This window comes from Phacochoerus africanus, chromosome 2 (assembly GCF_016906955.1).
Source record: "Phacochoerus africanus isolate WHEZ1 chromosome 2, ROS_Pafr_v1, whole genome shotgun sequence".
NCBI lineage: Eukaryota > Metazoa > Chordata > Mammalia > Artiodactyla > Suidae > Phacochoerus > Phacochoerus africanus.
In genome coordinates this window covers 170,695,892-170,717,535 of record NC_062545.1, presented here as the reverse complement: position 1 = coordinate 170,717,535, position 21,644 = coordinate 170,695,892, and the positions used below count along the sequence as shown (strand labels likewise).

At 36.7% G+C, this 21,644-nt stretch overlaps 1 protein-coding gene across 3 annotated transcripts in view; it reads left to right on the top strand.

Moving 5' to 3' along the window:
• The window catches only part of UACA (uveal autoantigen with coiled-coil domains and ankyrin repeats), a 97,327-nt gene that overhangs the window by 32,585 nt on the left and 43,098 nt on the right, over nt 1–21,644 (top strand). Inside the window, exon 1 of one of the 3 annotated variants that reach the window (XM_047767196.1) lies at nt 19,092–19,530. The exons of the other annotated variants lie outside the window; for them this stretch is intronic. Coding sequence (XP_047623152.1) covers nt 19,492–19,530 — 39 coding nt within the window. The 5' untranslated portion in view covers nt 19,092–19,491. Of the gene's footprint in view, nt 1–19,091; nt 19,531–21,644 lie in introns of those variants that run through there. 3 annotated transcript variants of the gene reach the window in all.

The window sequence follows — 21,644 nt, the reverse complement described above, 5'->3', positions numbered from 1 at the left end:
GGAGTTTCCGTCATGGTGCAGTGGTTAAGGAACCCAACTAGGAACCATGAGATTGCGGGTTTGATCCCTGGCCTTGCTCAGTGGGTTGAGGATCTGACATTGCCATGAGTTGTGGTGTAGGTTGCAGACACAGCTCAGATAATCTGGTGTGGCTGTGGCTGTGGTGTAGGCCCGCATGTACAGCTCTGATTAGATCCCTAGCCTGGGAACCTCCATATGCCATGGGTACGGCCCTAGAAAAGACCAAAAAAAAAAAAAGTCTACAAAAAATAAGTGCTGGAGAGGTGTGGAGAAAAAGGAACCTATTACACTGTTGGTGGGATTGTAAATTGATGCAACCACTGTGGGAAACAGTATGGAGATTCCTCAGAAAACTAAACATAAAACTACCATTTGATCCAGCAATCCCACTCCTGGGCATCTATCCCGAGAAAACCATGAGTTGAAAAGACACATGTACTCCACTGTTCATTACAGCACTATTGACAATAGCCAAGACATGGAAACAACCTAAATGTCCTTTGACAAAGTGTACATATACACAATGGAATATTACTCAGCCATTAAAAGGAACGAAATACCCGCATTTTTAGCAACATGGATGAACCTAGAAATTATCATGCTAAGTCAAGTCAGTCTGACAATGAGACACCAACATCAAATGCTGTCACTGACATGTGGAATCTGAAAAAAGGACAGACTGAACTTCTTTGCAGAACAGATACTGACTCACAGACTTTGAAAAACTTATGGTTTCCAAAGGAGACAAGTTGAGGGGTGGGGGGATGTGCTGGGGGTGTGGGATGGAAATCCTATAAAATTGGATTGTGATGATCATTGTACAACTATAAATGTAATAAATTCATTGAGTAATAAAGAAAAAAAAAGTAAGGAAGGCCTGACTTGACCTGGGAAGTCACAGAAAGTGTCTCTGCAAAAGTTGAGCTGAGATCTTAAAATAATGGGTTATTATTGAGTTGCATAGAGGAGGGAAACACTGTTCTCAGGTACTCTGTAGGGGAACTCGCTACTTTTATTTATTTATTTTTTTGTCTTTTGTCTTTTTTTAGGGCTATACCCTTGGCATATCGAGGTTCCCAGGCTAGGGGTCCAATTGGAGCTGTTGATGCTGGCCTACGTCATAGCCACGACAACGCCAGATCCGAGCAGTGTCTGTAACCTGCAGATGGCAACATCAGATCCTTAACCCACTGAGTGAGGCCAGGGATCAAACCCGCAACATCATGGTTCCTAGTCAGATTCTTTTCTTCTGTGTCTCTATGGGAATTCCAAGGAGCTCACTACTTTTGAAGAACTTCACTGTGAGAAGAGATTGGTGGGCTGGGGAGAGAGTATCCAGCTTTAAGATTACACTTCAGAGGTCAGTAGGGACCAGACCTTAAAGAATTGTAGAGATCATGTTAAGGATTTTTATTTTATTTTTTTTGGCTGTGCCCATGGCTTGCGGAGATTACTGGGCCAGGGATCAAACCTGTGCCACAGCAGTGACCCAAGCAACTGCCGTGACAACACCCGATCCTTAACTGGCTGAGCCACCAGGGAACTCCAAGCATTTTGATTTTGAGAGCAGTAGGACATTATTAAAAGTGTAATTACAGGAAGTTTACATTTTAAAAGTTAGTATATTTGAATTTGATAGTTGTATGGTAATTCTTTTATAGTTATGCTGTCCACCACAACTCAGCACCTTCCTGCTGCTGCTGGTGGTAATGGTAGCATTAATACTTAACTGCCATTTATTTTGTACTTATTTTGTAAACTCTGATTCTTATAATTAATGAGGTGATTGATATTAGCTTCATTAAAAGATGAGGAAACTGATCCTCAGAAGGAATAAATAATTTGACCAAGGTTGTTAGCAAATAAGTAATCAAGCTGGGAAACTCACTGGGCATTCAGTCCAGGGTTTTCTGCTGTCAAATTCCAGTTGGCTAATAGGAGCACACTCAAATATAGACCCATTTACATTTTCTGGCCAAATTATACATTCAGTTAAGTTCTTAAAGATATTTTTTAGTAATGAGACATTAGTGCTTCTCAGTTTTCAAACTGAATTTAATTCTAATTTCTTAGTGTCCAGCAGAGGGAGCCAGAAAGATTGATATTCCAGTACACTTTGGAATTCTCCTAGTTAGAAATATTCATTCATAAGCAATTCTATTGAACTCATACTAAGGATAATCATTTAAATGTAATGTGTAGGAGTTCCCACCATGGTGCAGAAGAAATGAATCTGACTAGTAACCATGAAGTTGCGTGTTCAATCTCTGGCCTTGCTCAGTGGGTTAAGGATCTGGCGTTGCTGTGAAGAGTAGTGTAGATCGCAGACGCAACTCGGATCTGGAGTTGCCGTGGCTGTGATGTAGGCTGGCACCTGTAGCTCCGATTCGACCCCTAGCCTGGGAACCTCCATATGCTGCATGTGTGGCCCTAAAAAGCAAAAAAAAAAAAAAAAAGTAATATGTATATTTTGATTTAAAAGTAAATTGCATCTCTAGGTATTGAAAAGTCTGGAAAGGATATGTAACAAAATATAAAGTTTTTTTATCCTTTAATGGTGATTTTGATAGGTATTAGTCTTGTCTATTTTTTCTGTTATTAATATGTATTGTAATAAAAAATAACATTGTTTATATGGGTAGTTTAAGGACTATTAAATAGTTTATAAAGTGTTTAAATTTTTTTCTTTCTTTTTAGGGCCTCACCTGTGGCATATGGAAATACCCAGACTAGGGGTCAAATCAGAGCTACAGTTGCAGGCCTGTGCCAAAGCCACAGCAACACCAGACCTGAGCCACATCTGCGATCTATGCTGCAACTTGCAGCAATGCTGGATCCTTAATTCACTGACCAGGGATTGAACCTGCATCCTTAAAGAACTTATGTTGGATTCTTAACCTGCTGAGCAACAACAGGAACTCCAGAATGTTTGCTTTTTAATCTAAAATGCATCACCAGTCAGTTTAATGCATCATTAATTTGCTTGGGAAATATTTTTCATATTGACAAAGTAAATTTAGGCCAGCACTTATCTGGATCTTTAAAATTCTGAATTACTGTAGTCTAAATTTAAATGTATTAGACTGCTGGTTGTCATATTAATAAGAACATTTTAGAGTATAAAAGAAAAAATTCTTTATGCATAATATATTTAATAAGAGTCAGTCTCAGAATTAAGTTCATGATACCACTTTCTCCTGCATCTATTTTGTAGAATTGAGAAATAGTATAAAACCAAGTTATTCCTTTTATGGAGTGATTACTAATCTGTACCTCTTTTTGAGAGCATGGTATAGAAAAAAAGATGAAGTTTAGAATTACATCATCTTGAATTTGAATTCTTACTTTGTCAATTGGTAGCTAATTCATGCTGGCAAGTAACTAAACTTCTCTAAGTTCCTTTCTCTTTATATGAAAAATCAGGTTGGTAATAAAATTATTTTTTGATTATAATTGAGGACTGTGAAGTGTGTATAAAGTATTTATTATTAACAATAAAAGTTAATTTTTCAGGTTTGCAACCTTAGTTTTGTTTTTGCCACAACCTCATTTCCAAAAGCGAAACTGAACTGATTTATCCTTTGTAGAATCTATACTGACCCATACCCCTAACTGCTATAGAAATGTAACTCCTTCATTAACTGAACTCATCTGTAGCCATAGACATCTTGCACTATATTCAGCTACCAAAATAATAGCTACACCACAGAATTCATCCCCCTTTTACCATTTGTTATATTTGATTTCTGTATTAGTCATCTTTGCTGCAGAAACAAATAACCCCTAGATCTTGATGGCTTGAACCCATATTACATTACATGTGCACTCTGGGCTGCCTGTGCAGAGTGGCTCTACTCCTCCTGTTTTCATTCTAAGAAATCAGACTGAAAGAGCAGCCTCTGTCTAGGTATGCCATTTGAATGGTACTAAGAACTCAGAGAGCTGGCTCAAACTTGCAGTACCTCATAAAGCTTCCATCAGGTGTGGAGTGCTTCATGGCTGCCAGAGCATGGCACCTGGCTAGGCTCAAAGTCAGTGAGGTACAGGGACAAATATTTTTCCCATTGGCGGCATAGGCAAGTTGTTGTAAGTCAATATGCAGGGGTTATAGTAGCCTCTTCCAAGGATGGGTATGGTAAATAGTGAATAGTCTGTCCTCTTGACCACAAATACTAGCTTTCTTCCCTTCTGCATACAAGATTTGTTTATCCCTTCCTTAAGAAAAATTCCCTTGAGGGAATTCCTCAAGAAAAATTCCCCAAGAATTTCTTTCAATCATATTAAAGTCTTAAACCATGTTAGAATTTCTGCATCATTTCAGTATGTAGATTTTCTTAAACCAGAGGGTTAGGGTTAGGGTTAGGGACCAATTATCTTTTGCCCTCCATCTCGCCAACATACAGTAATGGAACAGGGGTAGGCTATCCACAGTAAACACTCCTGTTAAGAATGGGGAAGAATGGAGTCACTGGTCTCTGGTAATTCTTAGAATATTGTTGGATAAATATTTTCTTGGCACTGAGGGATGTTCCTTGATTAGGCCCTGGATTTCCTCCTGTTTGAGATTCCCCAGTCCATGGTGGTGTGTGTGTGTGTATGGCCATCAGGCTATGCCCTCTGTGAGGTGTTTCCTTTAATATTTTCCTCATCCATATTTGAACAGAGTATTGGAAGGTATACCCTTTTGGCTGGGGAATGAGGTGATGTGTTGAGTAGCTTTCCTGGCCTGCTTCTAGCCTGTAGAAATCTGGGGACACAAAGATGATCTTGAATAGTGACAGACCCTTAACTCAGGCCCGGGGTTGTTTTGGAAGTTGTCTTTTGTCTTTTTACCTATTCAGGTTTAGTCAGATCAATGTGCTAATAACTGTATCCTCAACTCTTTGAGATGTGCAATGTTTTTTTCTTTTTGCTTTTTAGGGCTGCACTCTTGGCATGTGGAAGTTCCCAGGCTAGGGGTTGAATCAGAGCTACAGCTGCCTGCCTGCACCACAGCCACAGCAACGTGGGATCCAAGCTAATCTGCAACCTACACCACAGCTCATGGCAACACCAGATCCTTTACCCACTGAGCGAGGCCAGGGATCAAAGCTGCATCCTCATGGATACTAGTCGGATTTGTTTCTGCTATGCCATAATGGGAATTCCTGAGATGTGCATTTTTTTCTCTAGATAGGAATATAGTTATCCTGTGCTTATCAGGTTTCTGTGGGACCACATCCTTAGTCTCTTCCTGTGGGGAGTTCCCCTCCAAGCCACTTTGTTTCACTGAAAAGTTTATTGGATGAAAGGAAAACATTTGTTTCCTTTACTCACAACTCAATACCCTTGTACTCCCAAGTGTGTGTGGGTTTTTCCACATTAACCAATTCTCCAGTTCCTCTTGGGCACTGACTGGGTGTCCTACAGTGTAACTCAGTTCTGACACTACCCAGAGTTAGCTCAGACTTTACAGGTTAAGGGCTCAATCCCATAAGACTACCCCTCTGCTACTTTAGACACCAATCACAAGTTCAGTCTTTTCACCAAGTTGTATAATTTTTTACACCTAACAGTTTTATTTACCGCTGCATTTTATGGTTTTCCATCTTTTTCAATCTCTAGTAACAGTTTTCTTGCTGTCTGCTACCTGGCCTCAATGCCTACATCACAAATATATGTATTTTTGATGGTGGTGATTGTGAAGATAGTGCCCTACGTCACTAGTTTCTGCAGTGTTCAGCTTTGTTGTAGAATTACCTAATTTCAGTGGTTTCTCAAAACAACAAACTTATATTCCCTAAACTTATGTTGTAGATTGTGGGTCAGCTCTAGAGAACTAGCCTGTGACTCCCCTCCAGAACCAAGGCTGAAGGAGCAACCCTTATGTTAAATATGGCAACCTCCTGACAAAGTACTAAAGCAAGACTGGCCCAAATTCAAGTTGCTGCTTTAAGTTTTTGCTTAGATGTGATGTACATCTGTTCACATTCTTTTGGCCAAAACATATGACGTGGGCAGTCTCATAATTAATAAGCTAAGGATGTCTATACTTTCCCTGTGAGATATGCATAAATCCCACATCTGCATGTGTATGGGTGTGTAGTCTACATATATACATATATGTGTGTGTGTACATATATATAAAATCATCTTGCAAGGGAGGGGATTGACTAATCTCGATATTACTGTCTATCACAACTTTCTCACATACTTTTGAATAATGCACAAAAATCCGAGTATACTCTTTTTAAAATTTGAGGTCGTATTATCTTAATATATTGTATTAATCAAGGTTCTCCAGAGAAAAAGAACTAATAGGAGAGATCTATATATCTCGTACATATCTCTATATCTGAGAGAGATTTATATACTTTAAGGGATTAGCTTAAATGATTACGGGGGCTGGAAAATCTAAAGTGTGTAAGGCAAGTGGGCAGGCTAGGAACTCAGGCAGGATTTCTGTGTTTACAGTTATGAGTTAGGATTGCTTCTTCTCTGGGAATTTTCAGTTTTTCCTCTTTAGGTTTTCAAGTCATTGGATGAGGCCTATTTCACGTTATCAAGGGTGATCTCCTTTACATCAGGTCAGCTGATTTCAAATGTTAATCAAATCTACAAAAATACCTTCATAGCAACATCTAGACTAATGTTTGGCCAAACAACTGGATATCATAACCAAGCCAAATTGTTAAATAAAATTTCTTATCGTATATACATAGTACTATTTTGCAGAGAGTAGAATATGAATACAAAGTGTTCTTTTTAATAGATCTCATGGCAAGGCAACAAACAAATTAGCTTGATCACAGCTAATAAACTAGATGTATTTTGGCTGAAGATATTTAAACATCTGAAATGGGTTGGCAAACTGGGAATTCCTGTTGTGGTTCAGTGTGTTAAAAATCTGACTAGTATCCATCAGGATGCTGGTTTGGTCCCTGGCCTTGCTCAGTAGGTTAAATGTTCTTTCGTTGCTTCAAGGTGCATGTAGGTCACAGATGTAGCTCAGATTTGATGTTGCCGTGGCTGTGGTGTAGGCTGGCAGCTGCAGCTCCAATTTGACTCCTAGCCTGGGAACTTCCATATGCTACAGTTGTGATCCTAAAAAAGAAGAAAAGAAAATAAAAATGGGTTGGCAAACAATGGCCCACTGCCTGTTTTTATAAAGCTTAATTGAAACACAGTCATGTTTATTTTTTATATATTGTCTGTGGCTGTTTTCATTCTGTAATGGCAGAGTTGACGAGTTATAACAGAGACTGCATGGCTTATAGATCCTAAATTATTTACCATCTAGCTGTTTACAGAAAGTGTTTACCAACCCTTAAAGAATACAGAGAAAAGGTGCTTGTGGTTCTTGCCCTGTAATGGTTCACTCCTAGTTCAGTGTTTCCATTCTAGTATGAATGTATACTTATTAAACATTATACTAGCAATATTTTATTATTAAAAGCCACATATTAAATTCATAAAATTAATAATTTCTTAATTTTTTTATTGCAAATCGTTTCAGATTTTCTTTTAGGTCACATGCTGAGTTCAGTTTTTGTGGATAAAATATGTATGTATGTTATTAGTTTTTAAATGAATGTTTGTGTATCTTTGGAAAGGAAGAGAAAGTACTTTTTCTATAAAATTTTATCAGCTTCATATTATTACAGTTGCAAAATTCATTGTATGTATCTATTTTCCTTCATTTAAAATGGTAAAAGGGGAGTTCCCTTCATGGCTCAGTGGTTAATGAATCCGACTAGGATCCATGAGGATGTGGGTTCAATCCCTGGCCTTGCTCAGTGGATTAAGGATCCGGCATTGCCATGAGCTGTGGTGTAGGTCACAGTTGTGGCTTGGATTCTTAGTTGCTTTGGCTGTGGCATAGGCCAGCTGCTGTAACTCTAGCCTGGGAACTTCCATATGGCACAAGTACAGCCCTAAAAAGCAAAAAAAATAAATATATATGTGTTTGTGTGTGTGTGTATAAGATGCTAAAAGGATATATTTCTTTGTCCAGCTCATCCCCTTTATTTAGATAATGGATTAAAAAAAAGTAAACTTTTATTTTTCAGTTTGACTGCTCTTTTACCTGTAAAATTGAATTAGACCACAAGATATATTTGTCTTCAAACTAAATAGTAAATTGCAACTTTAGTTAGTAGAGAGAGTCTAGGCCCTGGATTCAGACATTTGTAGGTTTAAATTTAGTGGCTTAAAACAACAGCTGTTTTACTTGCTGCTGACTCCACAGGTCAGCAATTTAGGTTGGGCTCTGCTGCATGGTTGTTCCACTGTTCTTGTCTGGGGTTACTCATGTGGCTGCCATCATGTCATGTGGTAGAGCCTCTAGGGCTGGGTGGTCGAAGTTGGCCATGCTGATGTGTTTGGAACTTTATGCTGGATTGCATGGCTGGATGTCTGGGCTCTTTCTCAAGATCTGGCATTCTAGGAGACTAGCTTGTTTACATTGTTTCAGCAGCATTCCAAGATGGGAAGCTGCAAGCTCTCTTGAGACTTAAATTCAAAGTTCTAAAAGATCACTTCTGCCATGTTCTGTTTGTCAATATAAGTTGCAAATCTAGCCTAAGGAATTACTAGTGGCTGCACAACCCAACACTGTAAAATGCTTAGTTTCTTTATGCCCCATTTGGAAAGTAGAAATAACAAGATGACTTAGGGGATGCTTCTTGTAGTTTAACAATTATGCATATAAAGCACTTAGAAGTATTTCTTAAAAATTTTTGAAATTGAATCTTTATTTTAAATGCTGTGGTTTTTTTTACTATGGACCTAATATGCATTCTTTGTCTTTATTAATTGTTCATGTATTTTTAATATGGGAGAAATATATTAGGACTCACTGGAAAGAAATCCATGTAAACTAGATCTGTGGGAAGAGTTATACACAAATAATTGTGTAGAACAATTACTCATTTAAGAAATACAAAGAAAAGCGATTAGCTTCTAATGTGTTTACAAAAAAACATGCATTTTCTTATATCTCTAATGTATGTATATATCTTTATAGTTCCCATTTTTAATTTTAAAAATATTGGCTAGTAGTATAAGATCTGTTATCAGTTTAATTCTTGAAGGATCTTTTGAGTTTTAGAAAATATATTTTTGTTTAGCTAATGTCTCTTCACAAAGCCAAAAAAGAAAAAAATTGCCAAAGAAACAAAAATCTCTCTTATTTTTCATTTTGGTCAAACACTATCAAAGGCTCTTTTATAAGTGTATCTGTTTTGCTTTTTATTTTGTTAGTAATAAAAATAGAATGCTTCCTAAATCTGTTCTGCTTTGAGATATATATATATGTATATGTCAGACGTTAGCAAAAATGTTTGTTAAAACTCACTAGAGTTGTTACCCTGTTCACTGGTATATGTAAGGTGGGGTAGGGGGCATAAAAATCCCTTCTTGGTTTTTTTCCTTTTATTTTTTAAAATTTTTGGGAGTTCCCCTTGCAGCTCAGCGGAAACGAATCTGACTAGGAACCATGAGGTTACAGGTTCGATCCCTGGCCTCGCTCAGTGGGTTAAGGATCCGGCATTGCCATGAGCTGTGGTGTAGTTTGCAGACTTGGGATCAGATCTGTCATTGCTGTGGCTCTGGTGTAGGCCAGCAGCAACAGCTCTGATTAGACCCCAGCCTGGGAATCTCCATATGCCCTGGCTGTGGCCCTAAAAAGACAAAAGACAAAAACAAACAAAAAATTTTACTCGTGACATTTAAGTATGTAGAAAATTAATTTGAATAAATTTGGGGGACAGAGTTTATTTCTCCCAAATAACCAACTGCTTAACATTTTGAAGGGGATCTTAGCAAAATGTTAACTTCTGTAGCCTGAGAGCTCTATTCTTATATGATAAGCGTTTTTAATTTGTTATGTTTAAGATCTATGTGTATGTTTATTTTAGGACTTAATGATTCTTCTGATGAGGAAGAGTGAGATAAGTAACATTATAAAATGAATGATACTTGTTAAAATTGGAGAGGCAGTTTCCTGTCTATATTTTAAATAAACTCTTTGGGGTGACTAGACAGTTCTAATCAAGGAGCAAATACCTGCAATAGGGAGGGGTAGACAGTCTGGTATTTATGCAACAGACTAGAATAGAATCAAACTGAGTGGTTCGGAGATCTTGTCAAAGCAGTGCTGAGTGTTTTTGACTCCAGTTGTTTAAAGTTGTTTTTAGATTTCAGAGTACCTTTAGTCCTTAATATGTTAGATTTATTATTTTAATAAATTTATAAATAACATATAATAATAATTATTATTGTCTTTTTGTCCTTGACATTTTTATGTAGAGAAATCCAATAAAGCAGGATTAAGCATGTTACTGTCTTGGTCAGAAAAATGATTGATGGGATATAATTTTCCCTTTCTTCTGTTGAGTCCCAACTACATAGTACTTTCAGATCATGCAGTGGAAGGCTTGAGAGAATAAGAGAAGTGGATGGGACCTAATTAAATAAAGATAAGGAAAAATTGGAAAGATAAGAGTCTGAGGTCTGGGAGAAAGACACTGGATGTTTAGCTTTTGTTTTCCTGGTTTATTTTAACATTCTTTCCTCCCTTTTCTATTATGTAGGCTCTAATTTGCTGTTACATAAGAGGGATAAATAGCCTTTGGACTAAATGGAATGGGGGAAATATTTCTAACTACCATCAATCCAATGAACTGCTGAACAGTCTTAATTGTGCAGCCTAATCTTCAAGGAATGTTTATGCTTCATGAGCTTTGCTTTCTGCTGTTTGCTCAGTTTTTACTGGTGGCAGAGCCTGTCTTGGGTGTAACGGAATGGTGATAATTGTAGGGTTACTGTGGAAGCCTGTAGTACTTTGTTTTAATTAGATATTTAGAGGAATTTGCCTAAATGTACATATTCAGTTTTTATTTAGCCCCCCCCCCCCAACCCCAGAAAATTTTAGTTGCCTCTAAGTTCTTTTTCTTGAAGAGCCTTATTTTGAGGATGTGACTGTGAAATCTGGATTTGGGGGTCCTATTTTTCTTTTATGATAGGTTTTTTAGTGTAGTTCTTTGCAAAGTTTGTTTAGGTTTCTAGGTCTGAGGTGGGTGAGATAGATTATGATATTTATTATGTTAAGATAATTCATAAATCTTATAGACATTTCAAGGCAGGTTAAGATTTAGCTGGTTATTGTTCATTATAAATGCTTGGAAGTAAAAATAAATAGGATGAATTATTTTTTTAGACTTGATTCTAAAGTAGCCGGAAGAACCTAATGAAAAAGAGTTGCCTTAGTTCCCAAATAAGTCCCTTTTGAAAAATTTTGATGACAAAACTGGGGAATGTCACATTTTAGATCTGATGGTGCCTGCTCCCTCCTCCCCTCTCATTCCGTGATCTCTCTTACTCATTCTGTTAGCTAAACTGGCCTTCCTTTCACACAGGCCAGACTCCTTTCACTGCTTGTTCTCTTTTGGAAATATAAATTCTCCCAGGCTTGTTCTTCCTTTTCATTCAGATCCCGTCATCAATATCACCCGGTGAGAGCTTTCTGGGTTACCCAGCCTAACAGTGTGCCCCTAGCATTTCATCACCTTCCTTTTTTTCACCTTATATTTTTTGTTTTCTTTAGTTGTTTAACCCTGTTTTTTTCCTTTAGAACAAAGGGTTCCATTAGAAGAGAGACTTTGATATGTTTATGACCTTGATAATAGTGATGGTTTTACTGGAATATACTTATTCTCAAACTCATTGAGTTGTATACATTAAATAAATACTTCTTTTTGCATGTGAATTATACTTCAGTAAAGTGGTTTAAAAAAGAGAGAAACTTTGGCTGTTTTACTCACTTTTATGTCCCCAGCGCCTTGCATGCTGTATAGTAGGTGCTTCATTAAGTTTGCATATGCAAATATGGAAGTTCTTATCCTTTTTTTGCTATGAAGGACATCTAAGTTTATGATGTTTAATTTTTTTAAAGATAATTGCATTTTTACATCGGAGATTTATTTTCAGATGATTTGTGAAATGGAAATAGCTTACTTAGTGGAAAGCACTGGACAAGTCATAACAATAAGATCTCTAATCATTATGCAGCTAATTACAATTGCCTTATATGAAATCCCATAATCTCCTAGTGACTCAATTTCTGCATGTGTAATATGCAAAGCAGTGTTAATATTTCATATGATGAGGAGTTCCTGTTGTGGCTCAGCAGTAATGAACCCAACCAGTATCCCTGAGGATGTGGGTTCAATCCCTGGCCTCGCTCAGTGGGTCAAGGATCCAGTGTTGCCGTGAGCTGTGGTGTAGGTCACAGACATGGCTTGGATCCCTCATTGCTGTGGCTGTGGTATAGGCCGGCAGCTGCGGCTCTGATTCGACCTCTGGCCTGGGAACTTCCATGTGTCACAGGTACACCTAAAAAGCCAAAAAAAAAAAAATTCCAGTAGGAGTCACTGTTCAGAGCTCTGTAGACATTGTAAAAGAATTTGTCTTTCTCTTATAAGAGTAGAAAACTATTGGCGGATTTTAAGTTGAGGTGTGGGACAGGGTATGTGGAAAGGAGTGGTATAGTGGTGGTGGTATGATTAGATTTTCATTTTGAAAATCATTCTGGCCACATTGTGGAGAATACAAGAGAAGGGATTGGAATGAATATGGACAGACCAGTTGAGAGATGAATGTAGTCGTCTTGGTGTGGGGTGACGCTAACTTGAAGTGCCAGGGTAATATTGATAGAGATGGAGATAATGGGGAAGTAAAGTCACCGGGTTTCAGGGATAGAGGACCAAAGAGAGGCAGATGTCCAGACTCATATCTAGGTCTGTCTTGTACAACTAGATGGGTCATTAGTGAACCTTGGGATAGGATCAGATTTCAGGAGGAGGAACACGTTTTTAGTTTGGGACATATAAGTACTTTTAAGACACTGAACAAGAATTGTCAAGATTTGATTGCATGGGCCTGGAACTTAGAAAAGCCTGGGTTGCAGATGTGTATGGGAGTTATTTGTGAGTAGATTTTAATTAATAGATCATGAGTATGAAGTGCTCTGTAAACCGTAAAGGGCTACAAATTGTCTTAATTTGTGGTGCTGTTTCAAACCTGGTGATTTTTTTTTACCTGTCTTTCGGTAGATAGTTTAGTCATTTTTTTCCTACGGAACTGTTCCGACTTTTCCCTCTTTTGAACTACTTCTATACCTTACATATAATTACTGTAGTATTTCAGCAGTATATTATGATTATGTGTGTGTTTATGTACATATCTGTCTGTCTTTTATAGTGTGAGGTCATTTGAATAAAGTGACTGGGTTTTATTATTGTGAATTGCCTGAGGCTGGGTCTCATGTATGTTTTGTTCCCTATGGTATATCTAGCACTTAATGTGTGGCATAGCACATATCAAAGATTGTACATATTGAGTCAAGTTTTTTTTGTTTTTTTTGTTTGTTTGTTTGTTTGCTTTTTTTTAGGGCTGCTCCTGTGGCTATGGAAGTACCCAGGCCAGAGTTCAAATTGGAGTTGGAGCTGCTGGCCTACGCCACAGCCACAGCAATGCCAGATCCGAGCCATGTCTGCAACCTACACCACAGCTCACATCAATGCTGGATCCTTAACCCACTGAGTGAGGCCAGGGATTGAACCTGTGTCTTCAGGATACTAGTCGGGTTTGTTACTGCTGAGCCACAATGGGAACTCTGTTAATGACTTTGTTTTATTTTATTTTGTTTCATTTCATTTTTTCATTTTATTTGTTTATTTTATTTTGGGCTGCACTCACAGCATGCAGGAGTTCCTGGGCCAGGGATCAAACCCACATTGCAGCAGTGACTCACACCACAGCAGTGTGACCTGAGCCACAGCAGTGACAATGCCTGATCCTTAATCTGCTAAGCCATCAGGGAACAGTAGCTTCATTTTAATTCAGAGAGAATTGGATGGAAAAGATATACTGCTTTTGTTGCCATATCAGTGAATCAGTGAAGAGCCTTGGTAATAAACATGTAATATAGTTTAAATATTTATATATTAATCAGATTTATTAGACCATGTATCAAAAGTGCATGAAATATGCGGAAGTAGGAAGAATAGTGTAGTATAATGAACACAGTGAACACCCATACCTCAGATTTAAGTTAACTTATAGCCAATCTCGTTTCATTTATGCCCTCACCCCCTTGATTTTATTTTTTATTTTTATTTTTTAAAGATTATTAGCATGAATCATGCTAATGACGTGGTGAGAGATTACATTTCTTTTATTATTTTTATTTTAAACCGTGGTAAAAAACGCAGTTTAACATCATTTTTAAGTGAACCTTTCAGTAATGTTAAGTATATTCACGTTGTTTTGTAAATTATCACCAGAATTTTTCTCTTTCTTTCCTTCCTAACTTCTCTTTCTTTCTTTATCTTCCTTCCTTCCTAACTTCCTTCTTTCTTTTACACACTGGGCCTCAAGGGAACTTCCATCAGAAGTATTTTATCTTGCAAATCTGAAATACTATATCCATTAAACAACAACTCCCCATTTCTGTCTTCCCCCAACCCCTGAGAACCACCATTCTATGTTCTGTTTCTTTGAATTTTGACAAATACTGCAATCATAACAGTATTTGTTTGGGGGAGGCTGGGGTGTTACACTCAGCATAATGTCCTCAAGATTTGTACATGGCATAGCATGTGACAAGTTTCCTTTCTTTTTATTCTTGAATCATATTTCAATGCATGTATAACCACATTTTGTTTATTCATTTATCTCTCAATAGACATTTGTGTTGCTTTCACCTCTTGCCTATTGTGAATTGCCAATGCTTCATTGAACATGGTGTGTAAATACCTCTTTGAGACCCTACTTTCAGTTCATTGAAATATATACCCAGAAGAGGGATTGCTGGATCATATGGTAGTTCTATTTTTAATTTTTTGAGGAATCTCCGTCTTGTTTTCTGTAGTGGTTACACCATTTTTCTTTCCCATCAGTAGTGCTCAAGGGTTCTAATTTCTCTACATCCTTGTTAGCACTTATTATTTTCTGGGTTTTTTTTTTGTTTGTTTGTTTTTGATGGCAGCCATCCTAATAGGTATGAAGTGATATTTATTATGATTTTGATTTGTGTTTCTCTAATGATTAATGATTTTGAGCATCTTTTTTATGCTTGTTGATCATTTATATATCATATTTGGAGAAATGTCTATTCAAGTCCTTTGCCCATTTTTTAATTGGGTTGTTTCTTTACAATTGAGTTATATTACTTAATGTATTCTGCATATTAACCCTTTATCAGATATATTATTTGGAAATATTTTCTCCCATTCTCTAGGTTGCCTTTTCACTCTTTGTGTCTTTAGATGAACAGAGGTTTTTAAGTTTGATGCAGTCTTATTTGTCTGTTTTTGCTTTTGTTGCCTGTGCTTTTGATGTCATGTCTAAGAAATCATTGTTATGGAGTTTCCCCCTATGTTTTCTTTTAGGAGTTTTATAGCTGGATGTTAAATTTAAGTCTTTAATTATTTTCAATTAATTTTTGTATATGGTGTAACATAAGGATTCAACTTCATTCTCTTGCATGTGGGTGTCCAGTTTCCTGAGCACCTTTTGTTGAGGAGACTGTCCTTTCTCCTTTGAGTACTTATTAGCATCCTTGTCAAAGATGATTTGAACATATATGTGAGTGTTTATTTCTGGATTCTTATTTCATTGATCTGTGTGTGTGTGTGTGTGTGTGTGTGTATGCAAGTATCTCTATGCCGGTACCATACTGTTTTGTTTACTTTAGTTGTATAGTATATTTTGAAACCAGGAAGTATGATACCTACACTTTGTTTTTCTTTTTCAAGATTATTTGTTTATTTGGGATCTCTTGAAATTCAATATCAATTTTAGGATGGATTTTTCTATTTATACAAAAAATGGTTTTGGAATTTTGATAGAGATTGTGCTGAATTTATGGCTTGCTTTGAGTAGTACTGACATTTAACAATAGTGAGTCTTCCAGTCTATGAACACAAGCTGTCTTTCCATTTATTTGTGTCTTCTCTAATCTCCTTAAACAATATTTTATAGTTTTTGGTATACAAGTCTTTCACTTCCTTGGTTAGATTTTTTCCTAATTATTGTATTATTGTTGATAGTATTGTAAGTAGAATTGTTTTTTAAATTTCCTTTCTGGATTGCACATTGTTAGTGTATATAGAAACACAATTGATTATTGAGTGTTGATTTTGTATCCTGTATCCTGTGCTGAATTTGTTAGTTCTAATAGTTTTGTTTTTTTTTTTAACTTGAGGGATTTTTAGAGTTTTCTGCATATAAGATCATGTTATCTACAGACAGAGGTAATTTTACTTCTTCCTTTCCAATTTTGATGCCTTTTATTTCCTTTTCTTCTCTAATTGTTCTGGCTAGGACTTCAATATTGTATTGAATAAATATGGTGAGAGTGAACATCCTTATCTTGTTCCTGATCTTAGAGTAAAAGTATTTCACCATTGGGTATGATGTCATCTATCTGCTTTTCATATATGACTGTTATTATGTTGAGGTAATTTCCTCCTATTTCCATTTTATTGTTTTTATCATGAAAGATTTTGAATCTTATGATTTTTCTACATCAATTGAAATAATCATGTGATTTTTGTCCAGAATTCTGTTAATGTAATATGTTATATTGATTGATTTACCTTTGATGAACCATCCTTGCATTCCAAGAATAAATGCCACATGGAGTTCCCATCATGGCGCAGTGGTTAACGAATCCGACTAGGAACCATGAGGTTGTGGGTTCGATCCCTGGCCTTGCTCAGTGGGTTAAGGATCCAGCGTTGCCGTGAGCTATGGTGTAGGTTGCAGACACGGCTCAGATCCCCCATTGCTGTGGCTGTGGTGTAGGCCGGCAGCTACAGCTCAGATTGGACCCCTGGCCTGGGAACCTCCATATGCTGTGAGTGCGCACTAGAAAATACAAAAAAAAAAAAAAGGAATAAATGCCACTTAAGGTGTATAATCCTTTTAATATGCTGTTGAATTCTATCTGTGCTCCCAGTTATTTTGATTATTTTCGAAAGGAATACCAGACATAGCAGTAAGCTAGTAAACGAATAAACAAACAATATAATGGCAGATTTTGATAAGTATTATGAAGAAAAGTGAAACAGGGCAGAAAGATAAAAAGACTGGCAGGAGTGGATGAGGCTACTGCTGTTTAGATACAGAGGTTTGAGAAACTCTCTGAGGAGGTGATACTTAAGAAGAACCAGGAAAAAGATGAGGGAAGAACCTTTCAGGCACAGGGGACAGCAGAGGTAGGAATTTTCTTAGAGTTCTTGGGAAATAGCTGGGAAGGAGGGATTGAGAGTATGAACAGGAGATTAAGTCACAGAGGCTGGGGAGGCTCAGGATATCCGCAGTATAGGAGGGCACATAAATCGCATCTCCTGAGCCTTAGTTAAGCACAGACAGTGACATATACGGCTTTTACTACTTGTTACAGATTTCCTCCTTTCTTTTTATTTCCTTTGTGTTTGCTGTCCTATTTCTAGAAAGAATGTGTTTGCTTTGTTAACCAAAGACAGGGCCTGGGTTCCCTCCCAGATTTCCTCTGAAGAAGGGAGGAGTCTCTGGGTCCAGCCAAGAATCCATTGTGATGTCTTATGTGATTTGGCAAAAAAAAAAAAATCCTTGTTTCAAAAATGATACATTATGAAACATTAATCTTATATGTTTTATAATTAGAATATATGCCTCATGTTTTAAATTTAAATAATAGGAAATGGATTTTTAAAAAATGAAATTCATAACAATTTTTTTTTGTTTTTAGTGCCACACCCGTGTCATATGGAAGTTCCCAGGTTAGGGGTTGAATTGGAGCTACAGCTGCCAGCCTGTACCACAGCCACAGCAATGTCAGATCCAAGCTGCATCTGTGACCTACACCACAGCTCATGGTAACGCTGGATCCTTAACCCACTGAGCGATACGAGGGGATTGAACCTGTGTCCTCATGGATACTAGTTGGGTTCATTTCTGCTGAACCACAATGGCAACTCCATAACAGAGTTTTTAATTGACAGCGTGGTTTATAGTCTAGCAGTTCCCTCCTTCTCATAAATACTTGTATTGGGATTTTTTGCATTCCCATGAAACAGTTTTCCAAAATCTGTCTTTTTGGAGGAAGTGTAAATCACTCTCATGCTACTGTGGGAACTAGAAGGTACAAAACACCCTGGAGCTTGTGTATATTTGTCACTGTCCTTGATAATGTAAGGAATGTTGGTATAAGCATGTTAAACATCATAGAGTATGTGGAAAGGTTATCAGCTTTGTCCCCAAATGGGGTTTTATTTACAGTCTAGCTCGATGATTAATATGCATTTGTCTCCTTTGGTATTTAATCAGTTTTTTTTTTTTAAAAACCCCTGAATCCAGATAATTTGATTTTTCCTCTGATGAAATATTTACTTGTCATATCAGGCAGGGTGCTAAACTTGGAAATTAAGAGTACTGAGTTAAATTTAAAATTTGTTGAAAAGTATTTATCATAATGCAGACTATTTAATGTCTTGGCAGTGCCTCTGGCTCTTCTCATTTAACATGTTAGGAGACAGACTGGCAACAGTTGTAAGCTGAAACCTAGTTGTATGCAGAATGAGATGGATGAGGGTACAGAGAAAATGGAGAAAATCTGAAAGTGTTACTGTGTGTGTGTATATTTGCTTAAATTAAAGTGTGACACATTTGCTTAAAATAGAATTTTATATTCTGTTTATCAAGGTTATTATAACTTCATGATAGATGATGCTAAGACTGAAAATGGTTTTAAATGTCGTTTTGTGGAAAAACCAAATTTGTCTCGGTGAAGATATCACCGAGTTGCTTTGATATAATAAGCATGTTTTACAATATGTTTGAGTCATTTTTCCCTAGTAGACCTGAAGTTTATTACTCAGAGGAGAAGCATGCTTTTGCAGTATATTCTTAGCTGCTCCTCTCTATCTATCACTCAGCTGTCAAGTCCTATGGAATCTAAAATAGCTCCTGACCAATGAGAGACAGTCTGCACACTGTTCACAGGATGATTTGGATGTGGACAGCTTTGTCAGGCACACGCACTGGTCTGTGTTGCAGTATCCAGGCGGCAGGATGCAGAGTGCCATTCAGGTTTTCCAGTGGAGTCCCAGCAAAGGAGCAGCTTTGAAAGACAGCTTCTAAAGAATAACAAATAGGAGTTACAGTACCTGATTTGGGGCTGCTCATAATCAAGTGCTGCGCAGCAAGGAAGATAATTTTCAAGCGTTATGAAGGCAGAGAAGGATTCCGAAGATGAAGAAAATACCGTTAGAGATCCAAGCTAAGTGTAGCCCAGCATGAAGATTGTAGAACAGGAAGAGTTGTAAAGAGAAGGACGGAGTCATTTGTTAGGAGTTTCTCTGAGGGTTTGCTCTGTGAGCCACAGAGATTTGTAACTTAATGCGAAGTAGTTTGCTATTAGCAACAAGAAACTAAATCCTTTCTATGATGAACTGTTGGTTTTCTTGTGCTCCTAAGAACAGAGTAGGTATCCCTGTAGTCTTGGTGAGGCTTTTTGAACTGTGGTCTTTAAAATGCACTGTTTTAATAATTTTGCTTTCTTTGTTTTATTATATTCTCTGATTTATTTGATTAGCAGATTGGGGTTAGTGGTAGAAAACAAAAGTTCTTGTTTCTTTTTCTGGGTTTAAAAAGCACATAATAGAATCTTAATAATTGAGCAGTATTTCTGTTAACCGATGGTAGACCAAAATGGAAAACGGTGCTTGGTGGAGTAGAACTGAAAATCACAGGATAGTATGAGACTTTAATCTCATGTAATTATCTTTTAAAGAGCCTAACTTGGGGATTTTACAATTGTTTTAGTGTTTTAAATAGCTCCTTGCTCCACCAGTGAGTTTGCTTGGAAATAAAGTTGAATTCTAACTGCAAGGATAAACTAATCAATTTAGAGCAAGTATATTTGTGTGCAAAACATGACTTAATCCCTTAGGCATTTGAAAACACAAAGCCTACATCTACTACAATTCTTCAATTTAGAGTCAGTAAACTGATGTTTTTTTTTTTTTTAATTAAAGAAAGAGGATGCCTAAAATGTAGTTTAGACTTTGAGGCAAAAGTACGGCTAGTCACTGCTCCTAGTTGGCAGTTTGAACTTTATTAGTTGGAAGGAAGTGGGTCCATCTCTAGATTAGACTAGAGACAATTCTGAAGTCTGTATAGGTATTTAAACCAGGTATTGAAATGTTAGCTTTCAGGGGTAGGTTAAAATTTTAGTGTATTTATCTTTTTTCATATTAAGTTTTTATTATTTTTCACGTCAAGTGTTTGATGGCTATGTTGCTTATTTAGCTAGAAAATTGGTTGCTTTTTTGTTTGCTTGTTTAGAGGGGATAGTGGATATAAAATAATCATAATGATCAAACATTTAGAGGATATGCTTCAAGTAAGTGATTCATTTTCCCTCAAGACTTATGGTATTTGTAGACATAGGAATTGCTGTGTAAGGAGAAAAATATGTGCATCTTTTTTTTGTTCTGCAAATGATACTGGATTTAATACAGAATTTAGCAATAAGTTTACTGTATAGTATTTTAAAAGGCTAAAATCTTACTTGTTTAAATAATGTATATTTTAGTTTTGGGTTCTACATTTCTACTTACTAAGGTGAGGTTGATGTTATTGGCTTCAGAGTGTCTTAAATATATTTTCTCCAATCAAAGCTGAAGATAATCTTGATACAACTAAAATATATATCGTGTGATACATTCTTTTTTTAAAAAATTGCCTTTGATCTTCCTTTTAAATACACATGCACTGACTTTTGGTTGAAATCAAAAATCTTTTTTTTAAACAAAAGCAATAATTGTTAAATATAAAGAAAAAATGAAAGTCACCTGTGATCCTATAATTTTAGAATTTTTAAGTAGTTAATACTTTAGAGTCTCCCCCCCCCCCATTTTTTCTGTGTAGAAGTCTCTTTATCCTAATGTATAAGCATAATGATTGCTTTTTCTTTTGAGTGTAGGTGTGTGTGTAATTTGCCTCCATAATTATATTTCCAACAATATCTTTTAAACAAGTGAAGGGTGTGTGTGTGTGTGTCTTAAAATGTGTGTGGAATTCCACTGCATCTAAGAGTTGTGAGAGACAGATAACCAGAGCCAAATCTGAAAGGATGAGCTGGAGAATAGGAAAAAAGCATGCTGATTTTGGAAGTCATGAATTATGATTGGGCTAGCTGCTTAAGTCATTTAGTGTTCCTGGAGCCTTGAGTTTTCTCATCTGTTAAATGGGGATGATAATGCTAGTTAACTAAAAGAGTTATTTGAGTAATTCATGCCTGCCACATGATTGGTGTTCAACAGTTATTTATTTCCTTTTGTTGCTCTGAAGGCAAAAAAACAAGACAAAACAAAAAAGGCAGGATGAGAAACATCCATTCTCTCAAAAATATAATTTAAAAATATTTCTTGTATATCGTGTTTTTGAAGGTTTCTTTTTATGAAGTTAGCATAGCAGGGAGAAGGAAACTTGGGATACAGTTGGGAACTGAGTGATATATTATACAATTCTACTTTCTCTTCTCTTTTGTTCTTTAGAAATTCTTACTAATACATATAGTATGCTGTATTTAC